This window comes from Sphaerodactylus townsendi, linkage group LG10, assembly GCF_021028975.2.
Source record: "Sphaerodactylus townsendi isolate TG3544 linkage group LG10, MPM_Stown_v2.3, whole genome shotgun sequence".
Classification (NCBI taxonomy): domain Eukaryota; kingdom Metazoa; phylum Chordata; class Lepidosauria; order Squamata; family Sphaerodactylidae; genus Sphaerodactylus; species Sphaerodactylus townsendi.
The window spans coordinates 261,001-288,111 of record NC_059434.1 but is presented as its reverse complement, the minus strand read 5'-3'; the positions used below and the strand labels follow the sequence as shown (position 1 = coordinate 288,111).

The following is a 27,111-nucleotide window of genomic DNA, read 5'->3' as shown; positions in this document are numbered from 1 at the left end:
CCTCTGTGCAAACATCATGCTGGGAGCAGGGGGAGGGGGAAAGGGCTACAGCCCCATTAAAGCCCATTGCAGGGGGAAATGCCTGCTTCCCCACCCTTTGCTAGGCCCCACTGCATCTCCCCCACAATGGGCTTCGTTGCTAGTATATCCATATTTACCAGAAAGGAAACCAACACTGAATGTAAGATCATCACTTTTTAAAAACTTACCCACAAAGAAAGCATTTTATTACTATGCCTACCTGTAATTTTCATGTGTACTTAATCTGACCCCCTATTCTTCTTGACCACTTCTGAGGGGGAAAAACCCTCATCTTTCTTACAGATAAATAGGGTAATTATGGGGATGAAAAGCCGTGCCCAAAAGTGGACATGGTTAAGGAGAATATGCTTTGGGCTGAGTATCTTCTGCAATGTATTAAAAAATGTATTAAAGTAACCCAGGAGCTGGATTCTGAAATCTGTAAAAAATGCAAATATATGTTGAATATTCTGATGCTGCTAATTTTAGCAGCAAGGGGACATACAAGATATTGAACCACCAGGGGACATCGCATTCACTTCCTCCTCCAGCTTCTGACCTTTTATCAAGAATTAAGCCAAATTCTACACCCAGTATCATTTTGCTGGCTCCTTGATAGAATGCGCAGCACTCTGAATATGTGCTTGAGAATAACCTCATTCCCTATCACTGGAGTGAAAGGGGATTTTACACTACTCGTAAATTCTTGTTTGCCCCAACAGCCAGGGCTGCACCTTCTCCTGGCATCTGATGATGATTCTTAAAGGGATTGGAGGGCAAAAGCAGGGCAGGGCAGGGCAGGGCAGGGCAGGGCAGGGCAGGGCAGGGCAGGGCAGGGCAGGGCAGGGCAGGGCAGGGCAGGGCAGGGCAGGGCAGGGCAGGGCAGGGCAGGGCACGCTGACTGGAATAGTTTCACAAGGGTGGAAAACAACCTCTTCCAGCTCTCATGAAGCCTCAGCAGTTAATAATTGGGTAGGGGGGAAAGTGGGTGAGAGGAAAAAAATGACTGGCTTCCAACTCTTGAGGGTGGACAATTAACACCAATATTACAATTTTATTGATGGAGGCCCAGGCCAAGTATGTCGCCTGCCTGGTGTTTTACCACCTGCGCCAGGTGAGGCTGCTAGCTCTTTATCTATCCCAGTCTGACCTAGCCATGAGGATCCACCCAATGGTCACCTCCAGGCTAGTCTGCTGCAGCTCGCTCTGTGCAGAGTTGCCCATGAAGCTGCTTTGGAAGCTCCAGGTGGTATAGAATGCGGCAGCGCAGGTAATGACTGGAAGCCTGAGTGGATACATATCCAGCCAGGGCTCCGCCAGCTTTATTGGCTTCAGGGGGAGTACTGAATCAGATTCTAACCTTCAAAGCCCTGAACAGTCTGGGGCCTCTGTATTGTGGGACTGCTTCTCCAAGTGCACTCTCCAAAGAGTACAAACCACAACTTGCCAGTGATCCCTTGACCCAAAAGCAGCTCAGCTGCCCTGGACTACGGCTGGGGTTCTTCAGGATCTGTCCTCAGCCTACAGCTGCTGAAGTCTCTGCTTTGTTTGGTTCGCTCTGCTCATCAACTCATTTTTAAAGGCACACTGTCATAAGATCGTTGATGGTTTTGATATTACTGTTATGGTAGTTATATCGATATTCTAGCCCCTTTCCAAAAATAATCCCCCCCATCAAAGAGACAAAGCAATTCCCAGGACCACACTCTGTTGAAGAAGAGGGCCATGTTCTAGAACTGATATTTTCTCCATCCCCGCCACACACACACACACACACACACACACACACATTTCCAGCTGCTTCTGCCATGGGAAGAGAGAGCAGCTTCTTATTTCAGTATTTTTTGTTATTTTGATACTCCTGCAATCCACTCCCTGCCACCCACCCCTATAGTGAAAGTATTCATCCATACAAAAAATCTTGCCATGACACATTTGCCCTGCAGCCCAACATACACCTGGTGCATCATCAGCCCATGTCTATGAAGAATTTACTGGTTGAAAAAAAAACCCTTTTCAGGGGTGTAACAAGGCAAACTGGAGCCCTGGGAAAAACTTGAGTTGGACGCCCCCCCCCATGGGAGGCCACCCCACCACGACCAAAAAAATTTTTTTTTGCACCACATCATTGGTGCCTGCAGGGGTGCATTTTTAGACATATCAGCACCAAAATTTCAGAGTATCATCAGGAAACTTTCCTTATGCTACCCCCAAGTTTGGTGAGGTTTGGCTCAGGGGGGCCAAAGTTATGGACCCTCAAAATTGTAGCCCCCATCTCCTTTGCTCCCATTGGAAAGAATGGGGGATGGGGCACCCCCTTTGAGGGTCCATAACTTTGGCACCCCTGAACCAAACTGCACTAAACCTGGGGGGTATCATCAGGGAAGTCTCCTGATGAGACCCTGAATGTTTTGACACTGTGACTTCAGAAATGTGCCCCCCAGCCTGCACCCCCCATTGACAGCAATGCAGAAAACTCACTGCAGAACAAAGATTCTTGGGCAAATTTCTGGGATGTGCCTGCAAGAAGTGCATTTTTGGACGTATTGGCACCACAATTTCAGGGTATCATTTGGAGACTGTCCTGATGACACCCCCCAAGTTTGGTGCAGTTTGGTTCAGGGATGCCAAAGTTATGGACCCTCAAAGAGGCAGCCCCCGTCTCCTTAGCTCCCATTGGAAAGAATCGCTCGGATCGCTCACATGCCCCCACGTGACTCAAAATTCCGATGCCTTGGGCAATGGCCCAAACTGCCAGATGGATGTCACGCCAGTGCCCCTTTGCTTGCCCTAGTGAATGTGCTAGAATGCACAGTATGCTTAGGTAGGTATAGATCACTGCTAACTGAAACCGGCTTCCTTGGAATACTGCTCTCTCAAAACCATTCTCAACTGATGACCATTTGGCAGTTCTAGGACACTTTGTAAAGATCTGCTCATATGCCAATTACTGCTGCAGATCTCTGCTTCTGTGCAGGTGACATGCAAGTCAGTTTAATATGAACTTTAACCCAATTGACAAAGTGGCACAGGATCTCTTCTGGCCCAACTGGGAGTGCTTGAATGACCAAAAAAAATGAGAACATCTGTAATAATATTTGATGCACTCCATGCACAAAAATAAAACAAAATAAAGGGGTGGGGAGGGTAGGTGCTGTGATGCCACTGGTGATACAATTGTTTCTTTAGTCATGTGCAAAAGAAATGAGCCAACTCCACAGCAGAAGCGGTTCATAAGATTTAAATGCTTGCAGATCAACTGCTTAGAAAATCAATAGCAAGTTTCACATGCACCAGTAACCCTTTGTCAGCAAAACAGGCAGCAGTACCACCAGGAATTCAGATGTTGTCAATTTTCTTCTGTTGATGTGACCAGCAAAGACTTGACACAACTTCTCATGAGGGTTTAAGGCACTGCTGGGCTTCAGCCGGTTTGGTCCAGTTCGGGCAAACCGGTTGTTACCCCCCGACTCCTGCCCCCCCCCCCCCGCTGCCTGACTTGGCTTTCCTCCCTGTCCCGGGAGCCCAGAGTGGGGAGGAGGGAGGAGAGCCAAGCCCAGTCAGAGGCTTCCAGAGCCCTCTGCTCCACCGCTTGCAGCACTGCCCAGCTCGGCTCTCCTGGAGCCAGCCTGCCACCACAGCGTCCGCCCCCAGCCTTCCTTCCAGCGGCCTCCTGCCCTCGCCAGGCTGCCCTGAAGGAAGGCTGGGGGGACAGGGCTCACTCTGGCAGACACCGCAGCAGCTGCCCACCCCAATCCCCAATCCCCTTGGCCCAGCCCCTCAGCCAGAGCAGCCTGGTGCGGTTGGGCCAAGGGGCAGCCCTCAGCAGGCTCCCTGGCCACCCCTCGGCCCAGCCCTGCCAGGCTGCTCTGGCTGAAGGGTTGAGCGGAGGGGCCACCTGCAGCATGGCCCCGCCAGGCTCGATCCCGCCAGGCTGCCCAAGACCGCCACCACCCTTCTCCGCCAGCTGAGGTTAGTGGGGCCCGCAGCAGGGGAGGCGCAGTGAGGGGGCAATGGACCGATTACTGATTTTTTAGAATCCCACCACTGGTTTAAGGGGTAAGTGCCAAAGCTGGATCAAGCAATAACTGATGAGCAGTTACACAGCTCTTAAGGCTGATGGTGAAGGAACTGAAATTGTTAAAGATTTTCTATCTCTTGGCTCCATCATCAACCAAAATGGCGACAGCAACCAAGTGATTGAAGATTAGGAATGGCAGCCATGAAGGGATTAGAAAAGATCCTTTTGCTGGAGACCGAAATCAAGATAATTCATACTATAGTAATCCCCATCACGACATATGAAAATGAAAGCGATCCTTTTTGTAAAGGCAGATCTCTTTTTTGACAATCAAAGTCTCCAGAGATGCTGGCAGTTATCAAATGCTGGCAGCACCTGTGTGTACCTGTGCATGTCTTGCATGTCTCTTCTTTAACTTACCTACAGTAGCAACCGTGCCTGGAGAGAAATGATCGTCACAGACCCTCCATAAAAAGGAAGTCTTTCCCACACTCGAATTGCCCACAAAAACAATCTTGAATAAACGATCTGGGGTGCAACATGGCTGCTTCTCCTTTAAGCAAGCATAAACAATGGCTATTCAGTCAGGGTATCTGAGACATGCTTCATATGTAACTTCAGTTTCAATGCAGTTGTGTAGCAGAAACAGCTACCTGTGAATATGACCTTGAAGTGCATCAACTGGCAGAATGAAAAAAAGATCCAAAATTCCTTGCAGGCAGGTAGTGATTTGCATGTCCTCTCTCTCTCTCTCTCTCTCTCTCTCTCTCTCTCTCTCTCTCTGAGTACCTGAGTGTATAAATGGCTGTCAAGTCAAAGCCAACTTAGGGCAACCATGTTGGTTTTCAAGGCCAGAGATGTTCAACGGTGGTTTGCAATTGTCTTCCTCTGCATCATGATCCTGCTCTTCCCTGGAGGGAACGTGGCCACCCTGTGGACCAATGCATTTGCTGCTGATGAGAGCACACAGGTTTCATAGAATCAGGGAGTTGGGCTGCCTGGTCATCCAGTTTGACCCCCTGCTCAGGGCAAGATCACCCTAAAGCATCTGTGACAAGTGTTTTTTTCCAGTCACTGCTTGAAGACTGCCAGAGAGGAAGAACCCACCACCTCTCCAGGGGGCCAGTTTCACTGGAGAACTTCTCTCCCTGTAAAACATTTTTCTTAATATCCAGGCTGTAATGTAGAACCATAGAGTTGGAAGGGGCCATACAGGCCAACTAAGACACTATCCTCCACAATGCAGGATGAGCCTAAAGCATTCCTGACAAGCCACTCTTAAAGACTGCCAGAGATCTCACTGTCTCTCTAGGCAGCTGATTCCACTGCTGAACTACTCTTACTGTAAAAAAAATTATGTAATATCCAATTACATAATTGTAATTATGTACCTTTCCATCTGCATTTTATACTCATGATTGTGAGTCCTATACTCTACTGCCAACAAGAAAAGCTCCCTGCACTCCTCTAAGTGTCAGCCTTTCAAATACCTAAAGAGAATTCTTCCTCAACATCCTCTTTTCCCAAGTCAATCAGGATTTCCTTAGAGGCTCCTTCTGCACAGCAAATGTATAACAGGTTGCAGTCAGGATAAAGGAACATGTTTTACTTGTTGTTGTTGTTGTTGTTCACATGCATTCGTGCAGGCAGCAATCTGTGTTGCTGTTGCAACTTCGCACAGTGACGCTCTATTTTTTTCACCCCTTCCCACACATGCATAGCTATGCAGGCCTGCACTAATGAACCCCCCTCCGTTCCATTGTCCCATGATACGAGCATCTGAACCTGCATAGCTATGCAGATGCAAGCGGCAACATTTTTTTAAAAGAAAAGGGAGGCAAATAAGGCCTGGCTGGTTGCTGATGGGCGGCGGCAGCAGCAACCTGGGATTTTTCAAAAGGATCACTTGTTTAGCGATTTTCAAAAAACCCGGGTTGGGGAAAATAACACATGGCAGACTCATTTTGGGGGCGGGATCTGTGCGAATCCCGCCCCCCACAAACGGGTTTTTTAGTGTCCTACACCCGTGTTTATTGGCTTGTGCAGAAGGCGCCATAGAGCCTGGTTTATTTGACCACAAAGTCAAAGGAGGGTTTAGCACACTGGTAACAAGAAACACGTAAAGATTTGTTTCTGTTTTGAGATCAGTGAAAAGTACCTTGAGGTTATTTATTATTCAATATGTTGAACAGTTTTAAATAAGGGCAGTTTTTATGTGACAATTTTGTTGCCATTTTGGTCATATTTTTAAAAGGTGACGGATGCAATGCTCTCTGTGGCTCACTGGTCTAATCCGTAGTTTGTTTCCCCCATTCCAAAGCATTAAACCCTGGGCTAGTCACAGTTCTCTTCAAATTCTCTTGGCCTCACCTAACTCACAAGTTCTCTGTTGTGGGGTGGAAAAGGGAAGGTGCTTTGAGACTCAAAGGTAGAGAAAAGTATAAAAACCAATTCTTTTTCTGTGAACTGCCCAGGACTGCCAAGAGGGCAGGACTGGAGGGACACAATTCCAGGAGCCCAAGTCACCTGGAGGGTCCCTGAAGCCAGTCAAAGGCCTTTCCGTTCATTTGATGTTTGATGCAGTTCTAGCTACAGCCCCTGGGGGTGCGGAGATGTCTGAGCAGAGTAAAAGACACTCTGGTTAGATCTGCCTTTCTGAAAGTCTGAAGGCAAACTTATCTAACAGATCATGCTGGGCCCATCAACCAAGCCAGCGCTGGAACAAGACAAGCTTCACAACTAATGGCTGCCACAGTAATTGCCAGCCTGCAGCCTGATGACAAGATTGGCCTCTCCAGGTGTCTGTCCATTCTTTTTTCCTATCCTTGCACCATAGTTTTGCCTGCCCACTCAGATTTTGCAAAGTAGCACCTAGAGCGCAGTCCTGGGGGAGCAGGGGTAGTTGCGCCATGGCGGGGGATGGTGAAGTTGTGCTGACTCCAAAGAGAGTTGCTGCTCTGCGGCCAGCAAACCAAAAGCAACACTGCCCCTTCCTTTGTGAAAGCAGCCTCTGCAGCTCAGCAGGCTGTACCACTGACTTTTTCCGCATAAGTCTGTGATGGTGTAACCCCTATGTTAAGAATGGGATGACCCAGAAAGGGATGGAGACTGAAAGAAGCAGAAGGCTGAAGAACTCATGAGATTGGAGGAAGCAAGGCCACTGGCACTGGCGTAATGCCCATTGGGCAAGGTGGGCAGCTGCCTAGGGCATCACCTTGTGGGGGGCATCAAAATGCTGGGTTCGTTTTGGGGTATTTTAGTGGTTTTCCATTTTTTGCCTGCAGGGGGCGCAGTTGTTAGGCTAGTGGCACCAAATTTTCAGCGTATCATCAGGAGACTGTCCTTATGCTACCCCCCACGTTTGGTGAGGTTTGGTTCAGGGAGTCCAAAGTTATGGACTCCCAAAGGAGGTGCCCCTATCCCCCATTGTTTCCAATGGGAGCTAATAGGAGATGGGGGCTACAGTTTTGAGGATCCATAACTTTGACCCCCCTGAACCAAACTGCACCAACCCTGGGGGGGGGGGTATTATTAGGACAGTCTCCTGATGAGACCCTGAAAGTTTTGAGACTATGTGTTCAGAAATGTGCCCCCCCCCCCCCCAGCCTGCAACCCCCATTGACAGCAATGCAGAAAACTCAATGCAGAACAAAGATTCTTGGGCAAATTTCGGGATGTTCTTGCAGGGAGGGCATTCTTGGACGTATCAGCACCAAGATTTCAGGGTAAAATCTGGAGACTGTCATGATGGCAGCCCCAAGGTTTGGTGCAGTTTGGTTCAGGGGGTCTGAAGTTATGGACCCTCAAAAGGGTAGCCCCCATCTCCTTAGCAAAGAATGTGGGATGGGGTACCCCATTTGAGGGTCCATAACTTTGGACCCCCTGAACCAAACTGCACCAAACCTTGGGGTTGCCATCATGACAGTCTCCAGATGATAATCTGAAATTTTGGTGCTGATACATCCAAAAATGCGCCCCCTTCAGGAACATCCTAGAAATTTGCCCAAGAATCTTTGTTCTGCATTGAGTTTTCTGTATTGCTGTCAATGGGGGTTGCAGGCTGGGGGGGGCACATTTCTGAAGGCACAGTCTCAAAACATTCAGGGTCTCATCAGGAGACTGCCATGATGATACTCCCCAGGTTTGGTGCAGTTTGGTTCAGGGGGGCCAAAGTTATGGACCCTCAAAACTGTAGCCCCCATCTCCTATTAGCTCCCATTGAAAACAATGGGGGATGGGACACCCCCTTTGGGAGTCCATAACTTTGGACTCCTTGAACCAAACCTCACCAAACTTGGGGGGTAGCATAAGGACAGTCTCCTGATGATATGCTGAAATATTGGTGCTGATATGTCTAAAAATGCACCCCCTGCAGGCACCAATGTCCTGGTGCAAAAAAAATTGGTCGTGGTGGAGTGGCTGCCCATGGGGGGGGCGGGGGGGGGGCATCCAACTCAGGTTTTGCCTAGGGCTACAGTTTGCTCAGAGCTGCCTCGTTACGCCCCTGGCCACGGGGCTGGGATCTTGATAGATTATTATAAGCTCTTAACACCTTGTTTAAGTTAACTGCAATGTTGTTGGGAACTAGTGGGGTTGGAGATGGGGTTTTTTTTTGTTGCTATATTGTAAATGTTAGAATTTCTTGTATCAGGGCTTTGTGTGTGCAATTGGTGAGAGTTCTTTTGGGGACCTTCATCATCTCAGATCCAGTCCACCCAGCCTCTGCAGTCTTCATGAGCCACCCACTTGCTGGAAGAAATGGACTTGGCATTATCAGATGGTAATTAGAGGGTCGTGAAATGAAACTTGAATTGTTAGGTTAAATGCTAATACTTGATGAGTGCTGTATGTTAAGGAATTTTCTCCTGATGTTTCACTTGCATATGTGGTTGGCATCTTTAGAGGATCCTCTGAAGATGCCAGCCACAGATGCAGGCAAAACGTCAGGAGAAAATGCTGCCAGAACACGGCCATATAGCCTGGAAACCACATAACACCCCAGTGATTCCGGTCGTGAAAGCCTTCGACAATACATTAAACAATTTTGTTTAAAAGTTTAATTGTTGCAAAGTTCCAAGTTCCGCCCCACTGAACCCATAAGCTGAGCTTACAATGGCAAATGGGGGCATTGCTGGGCTGAAATTGCTCAAGAAACCGACTAAAGCTGGCCTCACCCAGGGGAATGCCCACTCCAGTGCCACACAGGTTCCTGTGCTTGTGTAGTGCTGGCGCCAAGACATCAAGCTGGTGTCTAGGGATCGAGCTGCTGCACAACTCCCGTGCGCTGGCCTAAATGCACAAGTGGCTTTTGCACTGGAGCTGGTATCATGCTGCCTCCTCAGTGGTCTCTGCCTCCCCTTCAGGGATTGCATGGTTAGTGTATTGTATAACACATAATAGGCAGAGGTGTACAGAGTCCAAACAGCACCCAGAGACAAGGCCTCCTCCAGGTGCCCCCCTGCCCATCCTGCTGCAGGGAGCCCAGAATGCCGGGGTCCCGCCCACCTGCAGAGCGAGGCCCCGCCCTCCGCCCCACGTCCAGGACGTAGCCTCATCCCGTTACTTTTAGCAATTGTTGTTGGAAGAGAGACACACAGATTTGCCCTCATTTCTTTGTGAGTGGGGCATCATAAGAAAATATGTGTCAGGGTCTCTATTTCCCCCATATCACATGGACAAAGCCTGTCGATATATGGAATTTTCTTATGTCTGCCCTCAAGCATGGCTGAGGGAAGGGCATCACATCTGGCAAGTGTGAAAGCCCTCCTAAGTGACTGGCTGCCCAAGTTACATAAATAGGGTGAAAGGCCCAAAGTGTATTTATTGGAGGGTTTGAGATTAAATTTAGGGAATGCTGTTATATCTTGTTGGCGAGCCGTATCTTGGACTCTCAGCTTGACTATAGTCTTAGCTGAGAACAAGTCTTGTGTCAAGAGAGTACTAGGTGATATGCCTCTCTTATGCAGGCCTTCCCTAATTGGTTGGAACACATCCATCTAGGTTGGAAAGTCTTGGCCTATTAGGGGCCAGAGTCCTTTAGGGTTTGTGTAAACATTAAGCCATTGATAAACTGATAGTAAGAAAATTCTGTCAGCAACTTTCATTTGACCCATCTTTAATCTTACAAAGGTGTTCAGTACACCAGGTGGAACCTGTGGAATGACTCTCAAGAATTTACTTTGGGTTCTCTCTAACAATATTATTTGCCACTGTTTTCTGTTGTAGTATACACCATACATAAGTGGTGTCAGAATTTTTACTTGGTATAGTTCAATGGCAGCTGGTACATAGTGCCCTCCCTTGATGTCTGAAAAACCTTAATCGACTGCCCTGTTCCGTCAGCTCATGCGTTTAACATCACCATTTTGAGGTATTGTCTCCACTATCTCCAAGCCTGTCCGCTGACTGGAGACCACAATTGAAAAAGAAACCTGACCAAAGCGCTTATACCGCATACGACTGTCCAGCAAGGGAAGAAACCATGGATATATAAAAACTTCGATTGACGAACTCTATGCACATAAACAATATTCTTCTAAGCATATATTTATAGTGTGCAAATGACCCAAATTGCTGATGGAACTAGTACATGTTAGAGTACAGGTGCAAGTCATGAATACGCAGCCATGTTCTACAAAGAGCCCAAAAGTCCAGCAGGTGTGAACGATGAGGGTCAAACCACAATTCTTCTTTAAAAGGTCTTTCAAATTAGAAGTGGTCACCGGCAAGGGATGACTGACAGTACTCACAAAAGGTCCGCAATCTCAACCAACTTGTAAATCCTTGAAAAATGTGCGAAATTGCTGAAAACCAAGAAGACTGTAAATTCCAAAAAGCAAAACGCCTGCGCGCTGAAAAGCATTTTCGAAAAGACATTCTTCTTCAATGCTCTATGGCTATGTCTTCTTTGTGCACAAATAATACATTCATCTGTAAGTACTTCTAAAATAAAGTACAGAAGGCGCAAAATGGTAAACCATAACTTGACTGTATTCCTATAATATATACTGTGAATAAATATTTTAACAATGTAATAAAAGTTTTTAATGCCTGTGTAACATTATTGTCTTTATGAATAAATAATTCTTATATGTTATTAAATATTTAATAAATATTTTTAAAAGATTAATGACATATTGTATAAAACATTATTATAACTGATGACATAAAAACAATAATTGATCCTCTACTTACTGAAGAACTTCACTATCCATGTTCATGTTTTGAAAGCTCTTAAGCAAGTAATGATGGCAATCACAGCGAACTAATATATCCTACTCAATGCGATCCGCCTGAGTCAATGACCTAAAAGATACATGTTACAAATAGCTGTTAAAATCGATTTCTTTATTCAAACCCCTTCTCACACGGTCTAATAAAAATATCCATCTTGCTTCTTGTTTAAGCTGTATATTTTTAATACTTGTAAACTCATATTGTCTGGTAAGTAGAGGATCAATTATTGTATTTATGTCATCAATTATAATAATATTTAAAGTCATTCAAAGTCACCATCACATTATAGAACATGCCCCAACTCACAAATCTGAACACAGCAATGGGCCATGCCCAAAGCAGAAATATTTTTTGAAAACATTTTCAAAATTCTTTCAAAATGTTTTATTACTGCTATGAAAACATTTTATGGTGTTGTATCCAGTCCCCCCAATTGGGGGAAACAGCATCACTTTCAATGTTATTTAAACTGGGGACCCCAGAATCTCCCTTTAAGGTGGATTTAAAAGGAGAATCTGGGCTCCCTCGTTTAAACAAGTGATGCTGGAATCCACCCCCAAGCAGCATTATTTTCAATGGTGTTTAAACTAGGGAGCCCAGATTCTCCTTTTAAATCCACCCTTTGGGAGTCCATAGCTTTGGACCCCCTGGACCAAACTTCACAAAGCCTTGGTGGTATCAGTAAGAGACTCATCTGATGATACCCCCCAGGTTTGGTGAAGTTATGTTCAAGAGGTCCAAAGTTATGGACCCTCAAAAGTGTAGCCCCCACCTCCTATTAGCTCCCATTGGAAACAATGGGGATGGGGCACCCCCTTTGGACTCCCTGAACCAAACCTCACCAAACCTGGGTGATAGCATCAGGAGAGTCTCCATAAACACCCCTGGAATTTTGGTGCTGCTAGCCTAAAAACTGCACCCCCTGCAGGCCAAAAACGGAAAAAACACTGAAAATACAAAAAAATCCCACAAACGAACCTGCATTTTTGGTGCCCACCACAAGGAGGCGCCCTGGGCAACTGCCCACTTTGCCCGGTTGGAGAAACGCCTCTGGATTGTGGACCTTTTGTGAGTACTGTCAGTCATCCCTTGCCGGTGACCACTTCTAATTTGAAAGACCTTTTAAAGGAGAATTGTGGTTTGACCCTCATCGTTCGCACCTGCCGGACTTTTGGGCTCTCTTGTGCAGGCCTTCCCTGCACAAGAATATGGCTGCGTATTCATGACTTGCACCTGTATAAAATGTACTAGTTCCATCAGCAATTTGGGTTATTTGCACACTATAAATATATGCTTAGAAGAATATTGTTTCTGTGCATAGAGTTTGTCAATCGAAGTTCAGGAATACTCCGCTTCGTCCCTGGTGTTGATCAATGCCAGGTCCATCAATAATAAGACCACCATACTCTGGGATTTTCTCGGGGTTCAGCAGATGGACCTGGCTTGTGTCACCAAAACCTGGGTGCGTGAAGGCGAGACCGTTGCCTTAGGCGAGGTCGCGCCACCAGGTTTCGCGTGTCTCCACCAGTCACAAACTCAGGGCCGGGGGGGTGGGGTGGCAATGTTCATCCGTGATTCTATCCCCTTCAGGGCTGCCCCAGTCCCGGAGATCCCTGGCATGGAATGTATTGGTCTTGAGTGGTTGGCCTTGGAGAGGTTGGCAGTTCTTCTGGTGTACCAGTCGCTAGGGCACCAGGAGACGGCCAGCCACGACTGCTGGAGGTGGTGGCAGACTGGGCATTGCGGTTCCCTAGACTTATTGTCTTGGGCGACTTCAATGTTCATGTCGACACCGCCTCGTGTGCAGTAGCTGTGGACCTAGTGTCATCCATGGCGATGCTGGGCCTCTCCTTAGTAAGTTCTGGCCCCACTCATGAAGCCGGTCACAGGCTGGATCTGGTCTTTGGGTTGGGGATTGATAGGTCGTATCCTCTGTGCCATGGTCTGACCATTATGCCCTGAAGGTCCGGATGGACTTGCCACAACACCCCTGTCTAGGCGATGGGCTGATTTATGCCCGCCCGCAGAGACTTATGGATCCACTTGGTTTCCTGAATGATCTGCGGGATCCTGACCCCACCGGCACACTCGATGAGCAGGTGGAGGACTGGAACTCCCGGCTCTCCGATGCCATCGAAGTTGTTGCCCCCCAGCATCCTCTACGCCCCCATTCTCTGAAGACTCCGTGGTATACGGAGGAGCTATGCCATATGAAACGGGTGCTTAGACGGCTAGAGCGAGTATGGAGGAAATCTTGTGACGGAGCTGCGCGAGCATCTTATAGGACGTTTATGAAAGCCCATGAGGTGGCGACGAAGGAGGCGAAGAGAGCTTCCTTCTCCTTCTCCCTCGCATCTGCTAGCTCACGCCCAGCACAATTGTTTCACATAATTCGGTCCTTAACCTCCTTATCGGAAGGTTCTATAAATCATCAATTGGCTATCAGCTGTGAGGCATTTATGAGCTCTTTGCAGACAAAGTCACGTCGCTCGTACCTTAGAGACCCTCGTACCTTAGAGACCACATTACCCCATATTGGCGCTCAGCAGAGGCCAATTTGCTGGTGGTTCCTGGCCCCGCAATGATGCGGCTGGCCTTTACGGCCCCAGCCCCGGCCTGGTGGAACACTCTTCCTCCAGCTGTCCAGGCCCTGCAGGACCTTGGTGAATTCCACAGGGCCTGCAAGACTGAGTTGTTCCGCCGGGCCTTTGGAGTGTCCAGTCGCTGAGTAGGGTGCCCCCCTTTACTCACTTATTTTTACTATTCTATCTTTGTTTACATCTCTGTTACCCTCCTAGGGAGGAGTCCAGCCGTTCCCTCTTTTTGGGGAGGCTTTTTAATGAATTGGGTTATGGGACGCCTGTTATTATTGTTTTGACCGCTGTTTAATGGATTTTAATGGATTTTAGTAAATGTAACAATTGTTTATGTGGTCACTATCGTGATCCTTTGTTATACATTGTATATATGCTGACGTTGTTGTGCACCGCCCAGAGCCCCTTGGGGATGGGGCGGTCTACAAATCCAAATAATAAATGAATGAATGAATGAATGAATGAATGAATGAATGAATGAATGAATGAATGAATGAATGAATGAATAAATAAATAAATAAATAAATCCATGGTTTCTTCCCTTGCTGGACTTTGCGTCATATAGCCTTGGCCAGGTATCTCCCCCCCCCCCCCCGTGTTTATCCTGCAATGTGTTTGCTTTCTCCAGACTGAACCACAATCCTCAGGTAGTTGAACTTATCAACTTGTCCGATTTCTTCCCCTCTAACTTTCCAGATCCTCTTTTTGGGTTAATTACCAAAAGCTGTGACCTTGGTTTTATCAAAGTTAATTGTTAGCTCCTATTTCTCACAATATGCTGCAGCGGTGGAGCTTTAAAGTGGTCGTGGCAGGCAGGTGGCGGCCCAGTGTGGTGGCTGGCAAAAGTGGCCGGTGTGAGCAAGAGGCAAGGGGCACGTGCAAAGAAGTGGCATGAGAGGGGGGCCCAGCAGAAGCAGCTGGCACAAGCGAGCAGCAAGAGGCAAGCAGCAGGTGGCTTGCTCCTGGGAGGGGGACACTGACTCAGTTCGCCCATCACATGACAGTTTAAAGTGGTGCCTGGGTCGTCTGACCTCTCTGGCCTCCCCTGGATTCACCTCTCACAGTTGTTTACCACCTTTTGTCTGTCTCGAAGTAGGCTGATCTGTATACCTACTTGGCTTTTTTATTGTACTGGGAGAGTTTTTTGCTTTGTTTTTGCCATCAAGTCATATCCTAAACATTTCACCTAAGGAACATTTCACATAAGGAAAAACTTCCTGACCGTAAACACTGTTTGACTATGGCATGCTCTTCCTCGAAGTGTGATGGAGTCTTCTCCTTTGGAGGTTTTTTAAACAGAGGCTGGATGGCTGTCTGTCAGGAGTATTTAATTGTGTATTTCTGCATGGCAGGGGGTTGGTTTGGATGGCCCTTGTGGTCTCTTCCAACTCAGTGATTCTATGCAGTAGTTATGGTTCGGATAGTAAGAACCAGGAATGGGAAATAGGCATGCATATTTGGTATCGTAATACAACACAATTTAATGTCCAGCACTGTTACTCTTTTGGTTGATAATACAATCATGGGTTGAGAGATGTTTATTTTGTAGCTTTATGTAGTTTTGTATGATATTTGTTTATTGTATGTTGAAAGGAACAAACTGAAATAATATATTGCCGTATATACTTGCGTATAAGCCGAGTTTTTCAGCCCTGTTTTAAGCCCCTCGGCTTATACATGAGTCACCACTTACCAGCAGGCTCTTCAGGCCTCTGCCGAGGCTGGGGGCGTGGCCGGGACGACCTCCCTGCGGCTGCACAAGCTACTTGTTGCTGCCCTCCTTGGAGGGTGAAGGGGGAACCCCAAGGCACCCCGGCTGGCTGGGCTTCCTCAAATCCCGGGAGCCAGAGGGAGCTCCTTATTTGGGCAGTGACATCAGGGGGAGTCACTGTGGGGGGGGGGGGGGGTGGGGGGGGGGGGGGGTGGGGGGGGGGGGGGGTGGGGGGGGGGGGGGGTGGGGGGGGGGGGGGGTGGGGGGGGGGGGGGGTGGGGGGGGGGGGGGGTGGGGGGGGGGGGGGGTGGGGGGGGGGGGGGGTGGGGGGGGGGGGGGGTGGGGGGGGGGGGGGGTGGGGGGGGGGGGGGGTGGGGGGGGGGGGGGGTGGGGGGGGGGGGGGGTGGGGGGGGGGGGGGGTGGGGGGGGGGGGGGGTGGGGGGGGGGGGGGGTGGGGGGGGGGGGGGGTGGGGGGGGGGGGGGGTGGGGGGGGGGGGGGGTGGGGGGGGGGGGGGGTGGGGGGGGGGGGGGGTGGGGGGGGGGGGGGGTGGGGGGGGGGGGGGGTGGGGGGGGGGGGGGGTGGGGGGGGGGGGGGGTGGGGGGGGGGGGGGGTGGGGGGGGGGGGGGGTGGGGGGGGGGGGGGGTGGGGGGGGGGGGGGGTGGGGGGGGGGGGGGGTGGGGGGGGGGGGGGGTGGGGGGGGGGGGGGGTGGGGGGGGGGGGGGGTGGGGGGGGGGGGGGGTGGGGGGGGGGGGGGGTGGGGGGGGGGGGGGGTGGGGGGGGGGGGGGGTGGGGGGGGGGGGGGGTGGGGGGGGGGGGGGGTGGGGGGGGGGGGGGGTGGGGGGGGGGGGGGGTGGGGGGGGGGGGGGGTGGGGGGGGGGGGGGGTGGGGGGGGGGGGGGGTGGGGGGGGGGGGGGGTGGGGGGGGGGGGGGGTGGGGGGGGGGGGGGGTGGGGGGGGGGGGGGGTGGGGGGGGGGGGGGGTGGGGGGGGGGGGGGGTGGGGGGGGGGGGGGGTGGGGGGGGGGGGGGGTGGGGGGGGGGGGGGGTGGGGGGGGGGGGGGGTGGGGGGGGGGGGGGGTGGGGGGGGGGGGGGGTGGGGGGGGGGGGGGGTGGGGGGGGGGGGGGGTGGGGGGGGGGGGGGGTGGGGGGGGGGGGGGGTGGGGGGGGGGGGGGGTGGGGGGGGGGGGGGGTGGGGGGGGGGGGGGGTGGGGGGGGGGGGGGGTGGGGGGGGGGGGGGGTGGGGGGGGGGGGGGGTGGGGGGGGGGGGGGGTGGGGGGGGGGGGGGGTGGGGGGGGGGGGGGGTGGGGGGGGGGGGGGGTGGGGGGGGGGGGGGGTGGGGGGGGGGGGGGGTGGGGGGGGGGGGGGGTGGGGGGGGGGGGGGGTGGGGGGGGGGGGGGGTGGGGGGGGGGGGGGGTGGGGGGGGGGGGGGGTGGGGGGGGGGGGGGGTGGGGGGGGGGGGGGGTGGGGGGGGGGGGGGGTGGGGGGGGGGGGGGGTGGGGGGGGGGGGGGGTGGGGGGGGGGGGGGGTGGGGGGGGGGGGGGGTGGGGGGGGGGGGGGGTGGGGGGGGGGGGGGGTGGGGGGGGGGGGGGGTGGGGGGGGGGGGGGGTGGGGGGGGGGGGGGGTGGGGGGGGGGGGGGGTGGGGGGGGGGGGGGGTGGGGGGGGGGGGGGGTGGGGGGGGGGGGGGGTGGGGGGGGGGGGGGGTGGGGGGGGGGGGGGGTGGGGGGGGGGGGGGGTGGGGGGGGGGGGGGGTGGGGGGGGGGGGGGGTGGGGGGGGGGGGGGGTGGGGGGGGGGGGGGGTGGGGGGGGGGGGGGGTGGGGGGGGGGGGGGGTGGGGGGGGGGGGGGGTGGGGGGGGGGGGGGGTGGGGGGGGGGGGGGGTGGGGGGGGGGGGGGGTGGGGGGGGGGGGGGGTGGGGGGGGGGGGGGGTGGGGGGGGGGGGGGGTGGGGGGGGGGGGGGGTGGGGGGGGGGGGGGGTGGGGGGGGGGGGGGGTGGGGGGGGGGGGGGGTGGGGGGGGGGGGGGGTGGGGGGGGGGGGGGGTGGGGGGGGGGGGGGGTGGGGGGGGGGGGGGGTGGGGGGGGGGGGGGGTGGGGGGGGGGGGGGGTGGGGGGGGGGGGGGGTGGGGGGGGGGGGGGGTGGGGGGGGGGGGGGGTGGGGGGGGGGGGGGGTGGGGGGGGGGGGGGGTGGGGGGGGGGGGGGGTGGGGGGGGGGGGGGGTGGGGGGGGGGGGGGGTGGGGGGGGGGGGGGGTGGGGGGGGGGGGGGGTGGGGGGGGGGGGGGGTGGGGGGGGGGGGGGGTGGGGGGGGGGGGGGGTGGGGGGGGGGGGGGGTGGGGGGGGGGGGGGGTGGGGGGGGGGGGGGGTGGGGGGGGGGGGGGGTGGGGGGGGGGGGGGGTGGGGGGGGGGGGGGGTGGGGGGGGGGGGGGGTGGGGGGGGGGGGGGGTGGGGGGGGGGGGGGGTGGGGGGGGGGGGGGGTGGGGGGGGGGGGGGGTGGGGGGGGGGGGGGGTGGGGGGGGGGGGGGGTGGGGGGGGGGGGGGGTGGGGGGGGGGGGGGGTGGGGGGGGGGGGGGGTGGGGGGGGGGGGGGGTGGGGGGGGGGGGGGGTGGGGGGGGGGGGGGGTGGGGGGGGGGGGGGGTGGGGGGGGGGGGGGGTGGGGGGGGGGGGGGGTGGGGGGGGGGGGGGGTGGGGGGGGGGGGGGGTGGGGGGGGGGGGGGGTGGGGGGGGGGGGGGGTGGGGGGGGGGGGGGGTGGGGGGGGGGGGGGGTGGGGGGGGGGGGGGGTGGGGGGGGGGGGGGGTGGGGGGGGGGGGGGGTGGGGGGGGGGGGGGGTGGGGGGGGGGGGGGGTGGGGGGGGGGGGGGGTGGGGGGGGGGGGGGGTGGGGGGGGGGGGGGGTGGGGGGGGGGGGGGGTGGGGGGGGGGGGGGGTGGGGGGGGGGGGGGGTGGGGGGGGGGGGGGGTGGGGGGGGGGGGGGGTGGGGGGGGGGGGGGGTGGGGGGGGGGGGGGGTGGGGGGGGGGGGGGGTGGGGGGGGGGGGGGGTGGGGGGGGGGGGGGGTGGGGGGGGGGGGGGGTGGGGGGGGGGGGGGGTGGGGGGGGGGGGGGGTGGGGGGGGGGGGGGGTGGGGGGGGGGGGGGGTGGGGGGGGGGGGGGGTGGGGGGGGGGGGGGGTGGGGGGGGGGGGGGGTGGGGGGGGGGGGGGGTGGGGGGGGGGGGGGGTGGGGGGGGGGGGGGGTGGGGGGGGGGGGGGGTGGGGGGGGGGGGGGGTGGGGGGGGGGGGGGGTGGGGGGGGGGGGGGGTGGGGGGGGGGGGGGGTGGGGGGGGGGGGGGGTGGGGGGGGGGGGGGGTGGGGGGGGGGGGGGGTGGGGGGGGGGGGGGGTGGGGGGGGGGGGGGGTGGGGGGGGGGGGGGGTGGGGGGGGGGGGGGGTGGGGGGGGGGGGGGGTGGGGGGGGGGGGGGGTGGGGGGGGGGGGGGGTGGGGGGGGGGGGGGGTGGGGGGGGGGGGGGGTGGGGGGGGGGGGGGGTGGGGGGGGGGGGGGGTGGGGGGGGGGGGGGGTGGGGGGGGGGGGGGGTGGGGGGGGGGGGGGGTGGGGGGGGGGGGGGGTGGGGGGGGGGGGGGGTGGGGGGGGGGGGGGGTGGGGGGGGGGGGGGGTGGGGGGGGGGGGGGGTGGGGGGGGGGGGGGGTGGGGGGGGGGGGGGGTGGGGGGGGGGGGGGGTGGGGGGGGGGGGGGGTGGGGGGGGGGGGGGGTGGGGGGGGGGGGGGGTGGGGGGGGGGGGGGGTGGGGGGGGGGGGGGGTGGGGGGGGGGGGGGGTGGGGGGGGGGGGGGGTGGGGGGGGGGGGGGGTGGGGGGGGGGGGGGGTGGGGGGGGGGGGGGGTGGGGGGGGGGGGGGGTGGGGGGGGGGGGGGGTGGGGGGGGGGGGGGGTGGGGGGGGGGGGGGGTGGGGGGGGGGGGGGGTGGGGGGGGGGGGGGGTGGGGGGGGGGGGGGGTGGGGGGGGGGGGGGGTGGGGGGGGGGGGGGGTGGGGGGGGGGGGGGGTGGGGGGGGGGGGGGGTGGGGGGGGGGGGGGGTGGGGGGGGGGGGGGGTGGGGGGGGGGGGGGGTGGGGGGGGGGGGGGGTGGGGGGGGGGGGGGGTGGGGGGGGGGGGGGGTGGGGGGGGGGGGGGGTGGGGGGGGGGGGGGGTGGGGGGGGGGGGGGGTGGGGGGGGGGGGGGGTGGGGGGGGGGGGGGGTGGGGGGGGGGGGGGGTGGGGGGGGGGGGGGGTGGGGGGGGGGGGGGGTGGGGGGGGGGGGGGGTGGGGGGGGGGGGGGGTGGGGGGGGGGGGGGGTGGGGGGGGGGGGGGGTGGGGGGGGGGGGGGGTGGGGGGGGGGGGGGGTGGGGGGGGGGGGGGGTGGGGGGGGGGGGGGGTGGGGGGGGGGGGGGGTGGGGGGGGGGGGGGGTGGGGGGGGGGGGGGGTGGGGGGGGGGGGGGGTGGGGGGGGGGGGGGGTGGGGGGGGGGGGGGGTGGGGGGGGGGGGGGGTGGGGGGGGGGGGGGGTGGGGGGGGGGGGGGGTGGGGGGGGGGGGGGGTGGGGGGGGGGGGGGGTGGGGGGGGGGGGGGGTGGGGGGGGGGGGGGGTGGGGGGGGGGGGGGGTGGGGGGGGGGGGGGGTGGGGGGGGGGGGGGGTGGGGGGGGGGGGGGGTGGGGGGGGGGGGGGGTGGGGGGGGGGGGGGGTGGGGGGGGGGGGGGGTGGGGGGGGGGGGGGGTGGGGGGGGGGGGGGGTGGGGGGGGGGGGGGGTGGGGGGGGGGGGGGGTGGGGGGGGGGGGGGGTGGGGGGGGGGGGGGGTGGGGGGGGGGGGGGGTGGGGGGGGGGGGGGGTGGGGGGGGGGGGGGGTGGGGGGGGGGGGGGGTGGGGGGGGGGGGGGGTGGGGGGGGGGGGGGGTGGGGGGGGGGGGGGGTGGGGGGGGGGGGGGGTGGGGGGGGGGGGGGGTGGGGGGGGGGGGGGGTGGGGGGGGGGGGGGGTGGGGGGGGGGGGGGGTGGGGGGGGGGGGGGGTGGGGGGGGGGGGGGGTGGGGGGGGGGGGGGGTGGGGGGGGGGGGGGGTGGGGGGGGGGGGGGGTGGGGGGGGGGGGGGGTGGGGGGGGGGGGGGGTGGGGGGGGGGGGGGGTGGGGGGGGGGGGGGGTGGGGGGGGGGGGGGGTGGGGGGGGGGGGGGGTGGGGGGGGGGGGGGGTGGGGGGGGGGGGGGGTGGGGGGGGGGGGGGGTGGGGGGGGGGGGGGGTGGGGGGGGGGGGGGGTGGGGGGGGGGGGGGGTGGGGGGGGGGGGGGGTGGGGGGGGGGGGGGGTGGGGGGGGGGGGGGGTGGGGGGGGGGGGGGGTGGGGGGGGGGGGGGGTGGGGGGGGGGGGGGGTGGGGGGGGGGGGGGGTGGGGGGGGGGGGGGGTGGGGGGGGGGGGGGGTGGGGGGGGGGGGGGGTGGGGGGGGGGGGGGGTGGGGGGGGGGGGGGGTGGGGGGGGGGGGGGGTGGGGGGGGGGGGGGGTGGGGGGGGGGGGGGGTGGGGGGGGGGGGGGGTGGGGGGGGGGGGGGGTGGGGGGGGGGGGGGGTGGGGGGGGGGGGGGGTGGGGGGGGGGGGGGGTGGGGGGGGGGGGGGGTGGGGGGGGGGGGGGGTGGGGGGGGGGGGGGGTGGGGGGGGGGGGGGGTGGGGGGGGGGGGGGGTGGGGGGGGGGGGGGGTGGGGGGGGGGGGGGGTGGGGGGGGGGGGGGGTGGGGGGGGGGGGGGGTGGGGGGGGGGGGGGGTGGGGGGGGGGGGGGGTGGGGGGGGGGGGGGGTGGGGGGGGGGGGGGGTGGGGGGGGGGGGGGGTGGGGGGGGGGGGGGGTGGGGGGGGGGGGGGGTGGGGGGGGGGGGGGGTGGGGGGGGGGGGGGGTGGGGGGGGGGGGGGGTGGGGGGGGGGGGGGGTGGGGGGGGGGGGGGGTGGGGGGGGGGGGGGGTGGGGGGGGGGGGGGGTGGGGGGGGGGGGGGGTGGGGGGGGGGGGGGGTGGGGGGGGGGGGGGGTGGGGGGGGGGGGGGGTGGGGGGGGGGGGGGGTGGGGGGGGGGGGGGGTGGGGGGGGGGGGGGGTGGGGGGGGGGGGGGGTGGGGGGGGGGGGGGGTGGGGGGGGGGGGGGGTGGGGGGGGGGGGGGGTGGGGGGGGGGGGGGGTGGGGGGGGGGGGGGGTGGGGGGGGGGGGGGGTGGGGGGGGGGGGGGGTGGGGGGGGGGGGGGGTGGGGGGGGGGGGGGGTGGGGGGGGGGGGGGGTGGGGGGGGGGGGGGGTGGGGGGGGGGGGGGGTGGGGGGGGGGGGGGGTGGGGGGGGGGGGGGGTGGGGGGGGGGGGGGGTGGGGGGGGGGGGGGGTGGGGGGGGGGGGGGGTGGGGGGGGGGGGGGGTGGGGGGGGGGGGGGGTGGGGGGGGGGGGGGGTGGGGGGGGGGGGGGGTGGGGGGGGGGGGGGGTGGGGGGGGGGGGGGGTGGGGGGGGGGGGGGGTGGGGGGGGGGGGGGGTGGGGGGGGGGGGGGGTGGGGGGGGGGGGGGGTGGGGGGGGGGGGGGGTGGGGGGGGGGGGGGGTGGGGGGGGGGGGGGGTGGGGGGGGGGGGGGGTGGGGGGGGGGGGGGGTGGGGGGGGGGGGGGGTGGGGGGGGGGGGGGGTGGGGGGGGGGGGGGGTGGGGGGGGGGGGGGGTGGGGGGGGGGGGGGGTGGGGGGGGGGGGGGGTGGGGGGGGGGGGGGGTGGGGGGGGGGGGGGGTGGGGGGGGGGGGGGGTGGGGGGGGGGGGGGGTGGGGGGGGGGGGGGGTGGGGGGGGGGGGGGGTGGGGGGGGGGGGGGGTGGGGGGGGGGGGGGGTGGGGGGGGGGGGGGGTGGGGGGGGGGGGGGGTGGGGGGGGGGGGGGGTGGGGGGGGGGGGGGGTGGGGGGGGGGGGGGGTGGGGGGGGGGGGGGGTGGGGGGGGGGGGGGGTGGGGGGGGGGGGGGGTGGGGGGGGGGGGGGGTGGGGGGGGGGGGGGGTGGGGGGGGGGGGGGGTGGGGGGGGGGGGGGGTGGGGGGGGGGGGGGGTGGGGGGGGGGGGGGGTGGGGGGGGGGGGGGGTGGGGGGGGGGGGGGGTGGGGGGGGGGGGGGGTGGGGGGGGGGGGGGGTGGGGGGGGGGGGGGGTGGGGGGGGGGGGGGGTGGGGGGGGGGGGGGGTGGGGGGGGGGGGGGGTGGGGGGGGGGGGGGGTGGGGGGGGGGGGGGGTGGGGGGGGGGGGGGGTGGGGGGGGGGGGGGGTGGGGGGGGGGGGGGGTGGGGGGGGGGGGGGGTGGGGGGGGGGGGGGGTGGGGGGGGGGGGGGGTGGGGGGGGGGGGGGGTGGGGGGGGGGGGGGGTGGGGGGGGGGGGGGGTGGGGGGGGGGGGGGGTGGGGGGGGGGGGGGGTGGGGGGGGGGGGGGGTGGGGGGGGGGGGGGGTGGGGGGGGGGGGGGGTGGGGGGGGGGGGGGGTGGGGGGGGGGGGGGGTGGGGGGGGGGGGGGGTGGGGGGGGGGGGGGGTGGGGGGGGGGGGGGGTGGGGGGGGGGGGGGGTGGGGGGGGGGGGGGGTGGGGGGGGGGGGGGGTGGGGGGGGGGGGGGGTGGGGGGGGGGGGGGGTGGGGGGGGGGGGGGGTGGGGGGGGGGGGGGGTGGGGGGGGGGGGGGGTGGGGGGGGGGGGGGGTGGGGGGGGGGGGGGGTGGGGGGGGGGGGGGGTGGGGGGGGGGGGGGGTGGGGGGGGGGGGGGGTGGGGGGGGGGGGGGGTGGGGGGGGGGGGGGGTGGGGGGGGGGGGGGGTGGGGGGGGGGGGGGGTGGGGGGGGGGGGGGGTGGGGGGGGGGGGGGGTGGGGGGGGGGGGGGGTGGGGGGGGGGGGGGGTGGGGGGGGGGGGGGGTGGGGGGGGGGGGGGGTGGGGGGGGGGGGGGGTGGGGGGGGGGGGGGGTGGGGGGGGGGGGGGGTGGGGGGGGGGGGGGGTGGGGGGGGGGGGGGGTGGGGGGGGGGGGGGGTGGGGGGGGGGGGGGGTGGGGGGGGGGGGGGGTGGGGGGGGGGGGGGGTGGGGGGGGGGGGGGGTGGGGGGGGGGGGGGGTGGGGGGGGGGGGGGGTGGGGGGGGGGGGGGGTGGGGGGGGGGGGGGGTGGGGGGGGGGGGGGGTGGGGGGGGGGGGGGGTGGGGGGGGGGGGGGGTGGGGGGGGGGGGGGGTGGGGGGGGGGGGGGGTGGGGGGGGGGGGGGGTGGGGGGGGGGGGGGGTGGGGGGGGGGGGGGGTGGGGGGGGGGGGGGGTGGGGGGGGGGGGGGGTGGGGGGGGGGGGGGGTGGGGGGGGGGGGGGGTGGGGGGGGGGGGGGGTGGGGGGGGGGGGGGGTGGGGGGGGGGGGGGGTGGGGGGGGGGGGGGGTGGGGGGGGGGGGGGGTGGGGGGGGGGGGGGGTGGGGGGGGGGGGGGGTGGGGGGGGGGGGGGGTGGGGGGGGGGGGGGGTGGGGGGGGGGGGGGGTGGGGGGGGGGGGGGGTGGGGGGGGGGGGGGGTGGGGGGGGGGGGGGGTGGGGGGGGGGGGGGGTGGGGGGGGGGGGGGGTGGGGGGGGGGGGGGGTGGGGGGGGGGGGGGGTGGGGGGGGGGGGGGGTGGGGGGGGGGGGGGGTGGGGGGGGGGGGGGGTGGGGGGGGGGGGGGGTGGGGGGGGGGGGGGGTGGGGGGGGGGGGGGGTGGGGGGGGGGGGGGGTGGGGGGGGGGGGGGGTGGGGGGGGGGGGGGGTGGGGGGGGGGGGGGGTGGGGGGGGGGGGGGGTGGGGGGGGGGGGGGGTGGGGGGGGGGGGGGGTGGGGGGGGGGGGGGGTGGGGGGGGGGGGGGGTGGGGGGGGGGGGGGGTGGGGGGGGGGGGGGGTGGGGGGGGGGGGGGGTGGGGGGGGGGGGGGGTGGGGGGGGGGGGGGGTGGGGGGGGGGGGGGGTGGGGGGGGGGGGGGGTGGGGGGGGGGGGGGGTGGGGGGGGGGGGGGGTGGGGGGGGGGGGGGGTGGGGGGGGGGGGGGGTGGGGGGGGGGGGGGGTGGGGGGGGGGGGGGGTGGGGGGGGGGGGGGGTGGGGGGGGGGGGGGGTGGGGGGGGGGGGGGGTGGGGGGGGGGGGGGGTGGGGGGGGGGGGGGGTGGGGGGGGGGGGGGGTGGGGGGGGGGGGGGGTGGGGGGGGGGGGGGGTGGGGGGGGGGGGGGGTGGGGGGGGGGGGGGGTGGGGGGGGGGGGGGGTGGGGGGGGGGGGGGGTGGGGGGGGGGGGGGGTGGGGGGGGGGGGGGGTGGGGGGGGGGGGGGGTGGGGGGGGGGGGGGGTGGGGGGGGGGGGGGGTGGGGGGGGGGGGGGGTGGGGGGGGGGGGGGGTGGGGGGGGGGGGGGGTGGGGGGGGGGGGGGGTGGGGGGGGGGGGGGGTGGGGGGGGGGGGGGGTGGGGGGGGGGGGGGGTGGGGGGGGGGGGGGGTGGGGGGGGGGGGGGGTGGGGGGGGGGGGGGGTGGGGGGGGGGGGGGGTGGGGGGGGGGGGGGGTGGGGGGGGGGGGGGGTGGGGGGGGGGGGGGGTGGGGGGGGGGGGGGGTGGGGGGGGGGGGGGGTGGGGGGGGGGGGGGGTGGGGGGGGGGGGGGGTGGGGGGGGGGGGGGGTGGGGGGGGGGGGGGGTGGGGGGGGGGGGGGGTGGGGGGGGGGGGGGGTGGGGGGGGGGGGGGGTGGGGGGGGGGGGGGGTGGGGGGGGGGGGGGGTGGGGGGGGGGGGGGGTGGGGGGGGGGGGGGGTGGGGGGGGGGGGGGGTGGGGGGGGGGGGGGGTGGGGGGGGGGGGGGGTGGGGGGGGGGGGGGGTGGGGGGGGGGGGGGGTGGGGGGGGGGGGGGGTGGGGGGGGGGGGGGGTGGGGGGGGGGGGGGGTGGGGGGGGGGGGGGGTGGGGGGGGGGGGGGGTGGGGGGGGGGGGGGGTGGGGGGGGGGGGGGGTGGGGGGGGGGGGGGGTGGGGGGGGGGGGGGGTGGGGGGGGGGGGGGGTGGGGGGGGGGGGGGGTGGGGGGGGGGGGGGGTGGGGGGGGGGGGGGGTGGGGGGGGGGGGGGGTGGGGGGGGGGGGGGGTGGGGGGGGGGGGGGGTGGGGGGGGGGGGGGGTGGGGGGGGGGGGGGGTGGGGGGGGGGGGGGGTGGGGGGGGGGGGGGGTGGGGGGGGGGGGGGGTGGGGGGGGGGGGGGGTGGGGGGGGGGGGGGGTGGGGGGGGGGGGGGGTGGGGGGGGGGGGGGGTGGGGGGGGGGGGGGGTGGGGGGGGGGGGGGGTGGGGGGGGGGGGGGGTGGGGGGGGGGGGGGGTGGGGGGGGGGGGGGGTGGGGGGGGGGGGGGGTGGGGGGGGGGGGGGGTGGGGGGGGGGGGGGGTGGGGGGGGGGGGGGGTGGGGGGGGGGGGGGGTGGGGGGGGGGGGGGGTGGGGGGGGGGGGGGGTGGGGGGGGGGGGGGGTGGGGGGGGGGGGGGGTGGGGGGGGGGGGGGGTGGGGGGGGGGGGGGGTGGGGGGGGGGGGGGGTGGGGGGGGGGGGGGGTGGGGGGGGGGGGGGGTGGGGGGGGGGGGGGGTGGGGGGGGGGGGGGGTGGGGGGGGGGGGGGGTGGGGGGGGGGGGGGGTGGGGGGGGGGGGGGGTGGGGGGGGGGGGGGGTGGGGGGGGGGGGGGGTGGGGGGGGGGGGGGGTGGGGGGGGGGGGGGGTGGGGGGGGGGGGGGGTGGGGGGGGGGGGGGGTGGGGGGGGGGGGGGGTGGGGGGGGGGGGGGGTGGGGGGGGGGGGGGGTGGGGGGGGGGGGGGGTGGGGGGGGGGGGGGGTGGGGGGGGGGGGGGGTGGGGGGGGGGGGGGGTGGGGGGGGGGGGGGGTGGGGGGGGGGGGGGGTGGGGGGGGGGGGGGGTGGGGGGGGGGGGGGGTGGGGGGGGGGGGGGGTGGGGGGGGGGGGGGGTGGGGGGGGGGGGGGGTGGGGGGGGGGGGGGGTGGGGGGGGGGGGGGGTGGGGGGGGGGGGGGGTGGGGGGGGGGGGGGGTGGGGGGGGGGGGGGGTGGGGGGGGGGGGGGGTGGGGGGGGGGGGGGGTGGGGGGGGGGGGGGGTGGGGGGGGGGGGGGGTGGGGGGGGGGGGGGGTGGGGGGGGGGGGGGGTGGGGGGGGGGGGGGGTGGGGGGGGGGGGGGGTGGGGGGGGGGGGGGGTGGGGGGGGGGGGGGGTGGGGGGGGGGGGGGGTGGGGGGGGGGGGGGGTGGGGGGGGGGGGGGGTGGGGGGGGGGGGGGGTGGGGGGGGGGGGGGGTGGGGGGGGGGGGGGGTGGGGGGGGGGGGGGGTGGGGGGGGGGGGGGGTGGGGGGGGGGGGGGGTGGGGGGGGGGGGGGGTGGGGGGGGGGGGGGGTGGGGGGGGGGGGGGGTGGGGGGGGGGGGGGGTGGGGGGGGGGGGGGGTGGGGGGGGGGGGGGGTGGGGGGGGGGGGGGGTGGGGGGGGGGGGGGGTGGGGGGGGGGGGGGGTGGGGGGGGGGGGGGGTGGGGGGGGGGGGGGGTGGGGGGGGGGGGGGGTGGGGGGGGGGGGGGGTGGGGGGGGGGGGGGGTGGGGGGGGGGGGGGGTGGG

At 66.8% G+C, this 27,111-nt stretch overlaps 1 protein-coding gene across 1 annotated transcript in view; it reads right to left on the bottom strand.

The window, feature by feature from the left end:
- The window catches only part of CRACR2A (calcium release activated channel regulator 2A), a 101,866-nt gene that overhangs the window by 19,399 nt on the left and 55,356 nt on the right, over positions 1-27,111 (bottom strand). The window contains exon 12 of the mRNA XM_048509527.1: positions 4,463-4,595. Coding sequence (XP_048365484.1) covers positions 4,463-4,595 — 133 coding nt within the window. The remainder of the gene's footprint in view (positions 1-4,462; positions 4,596-27,111) is intronic.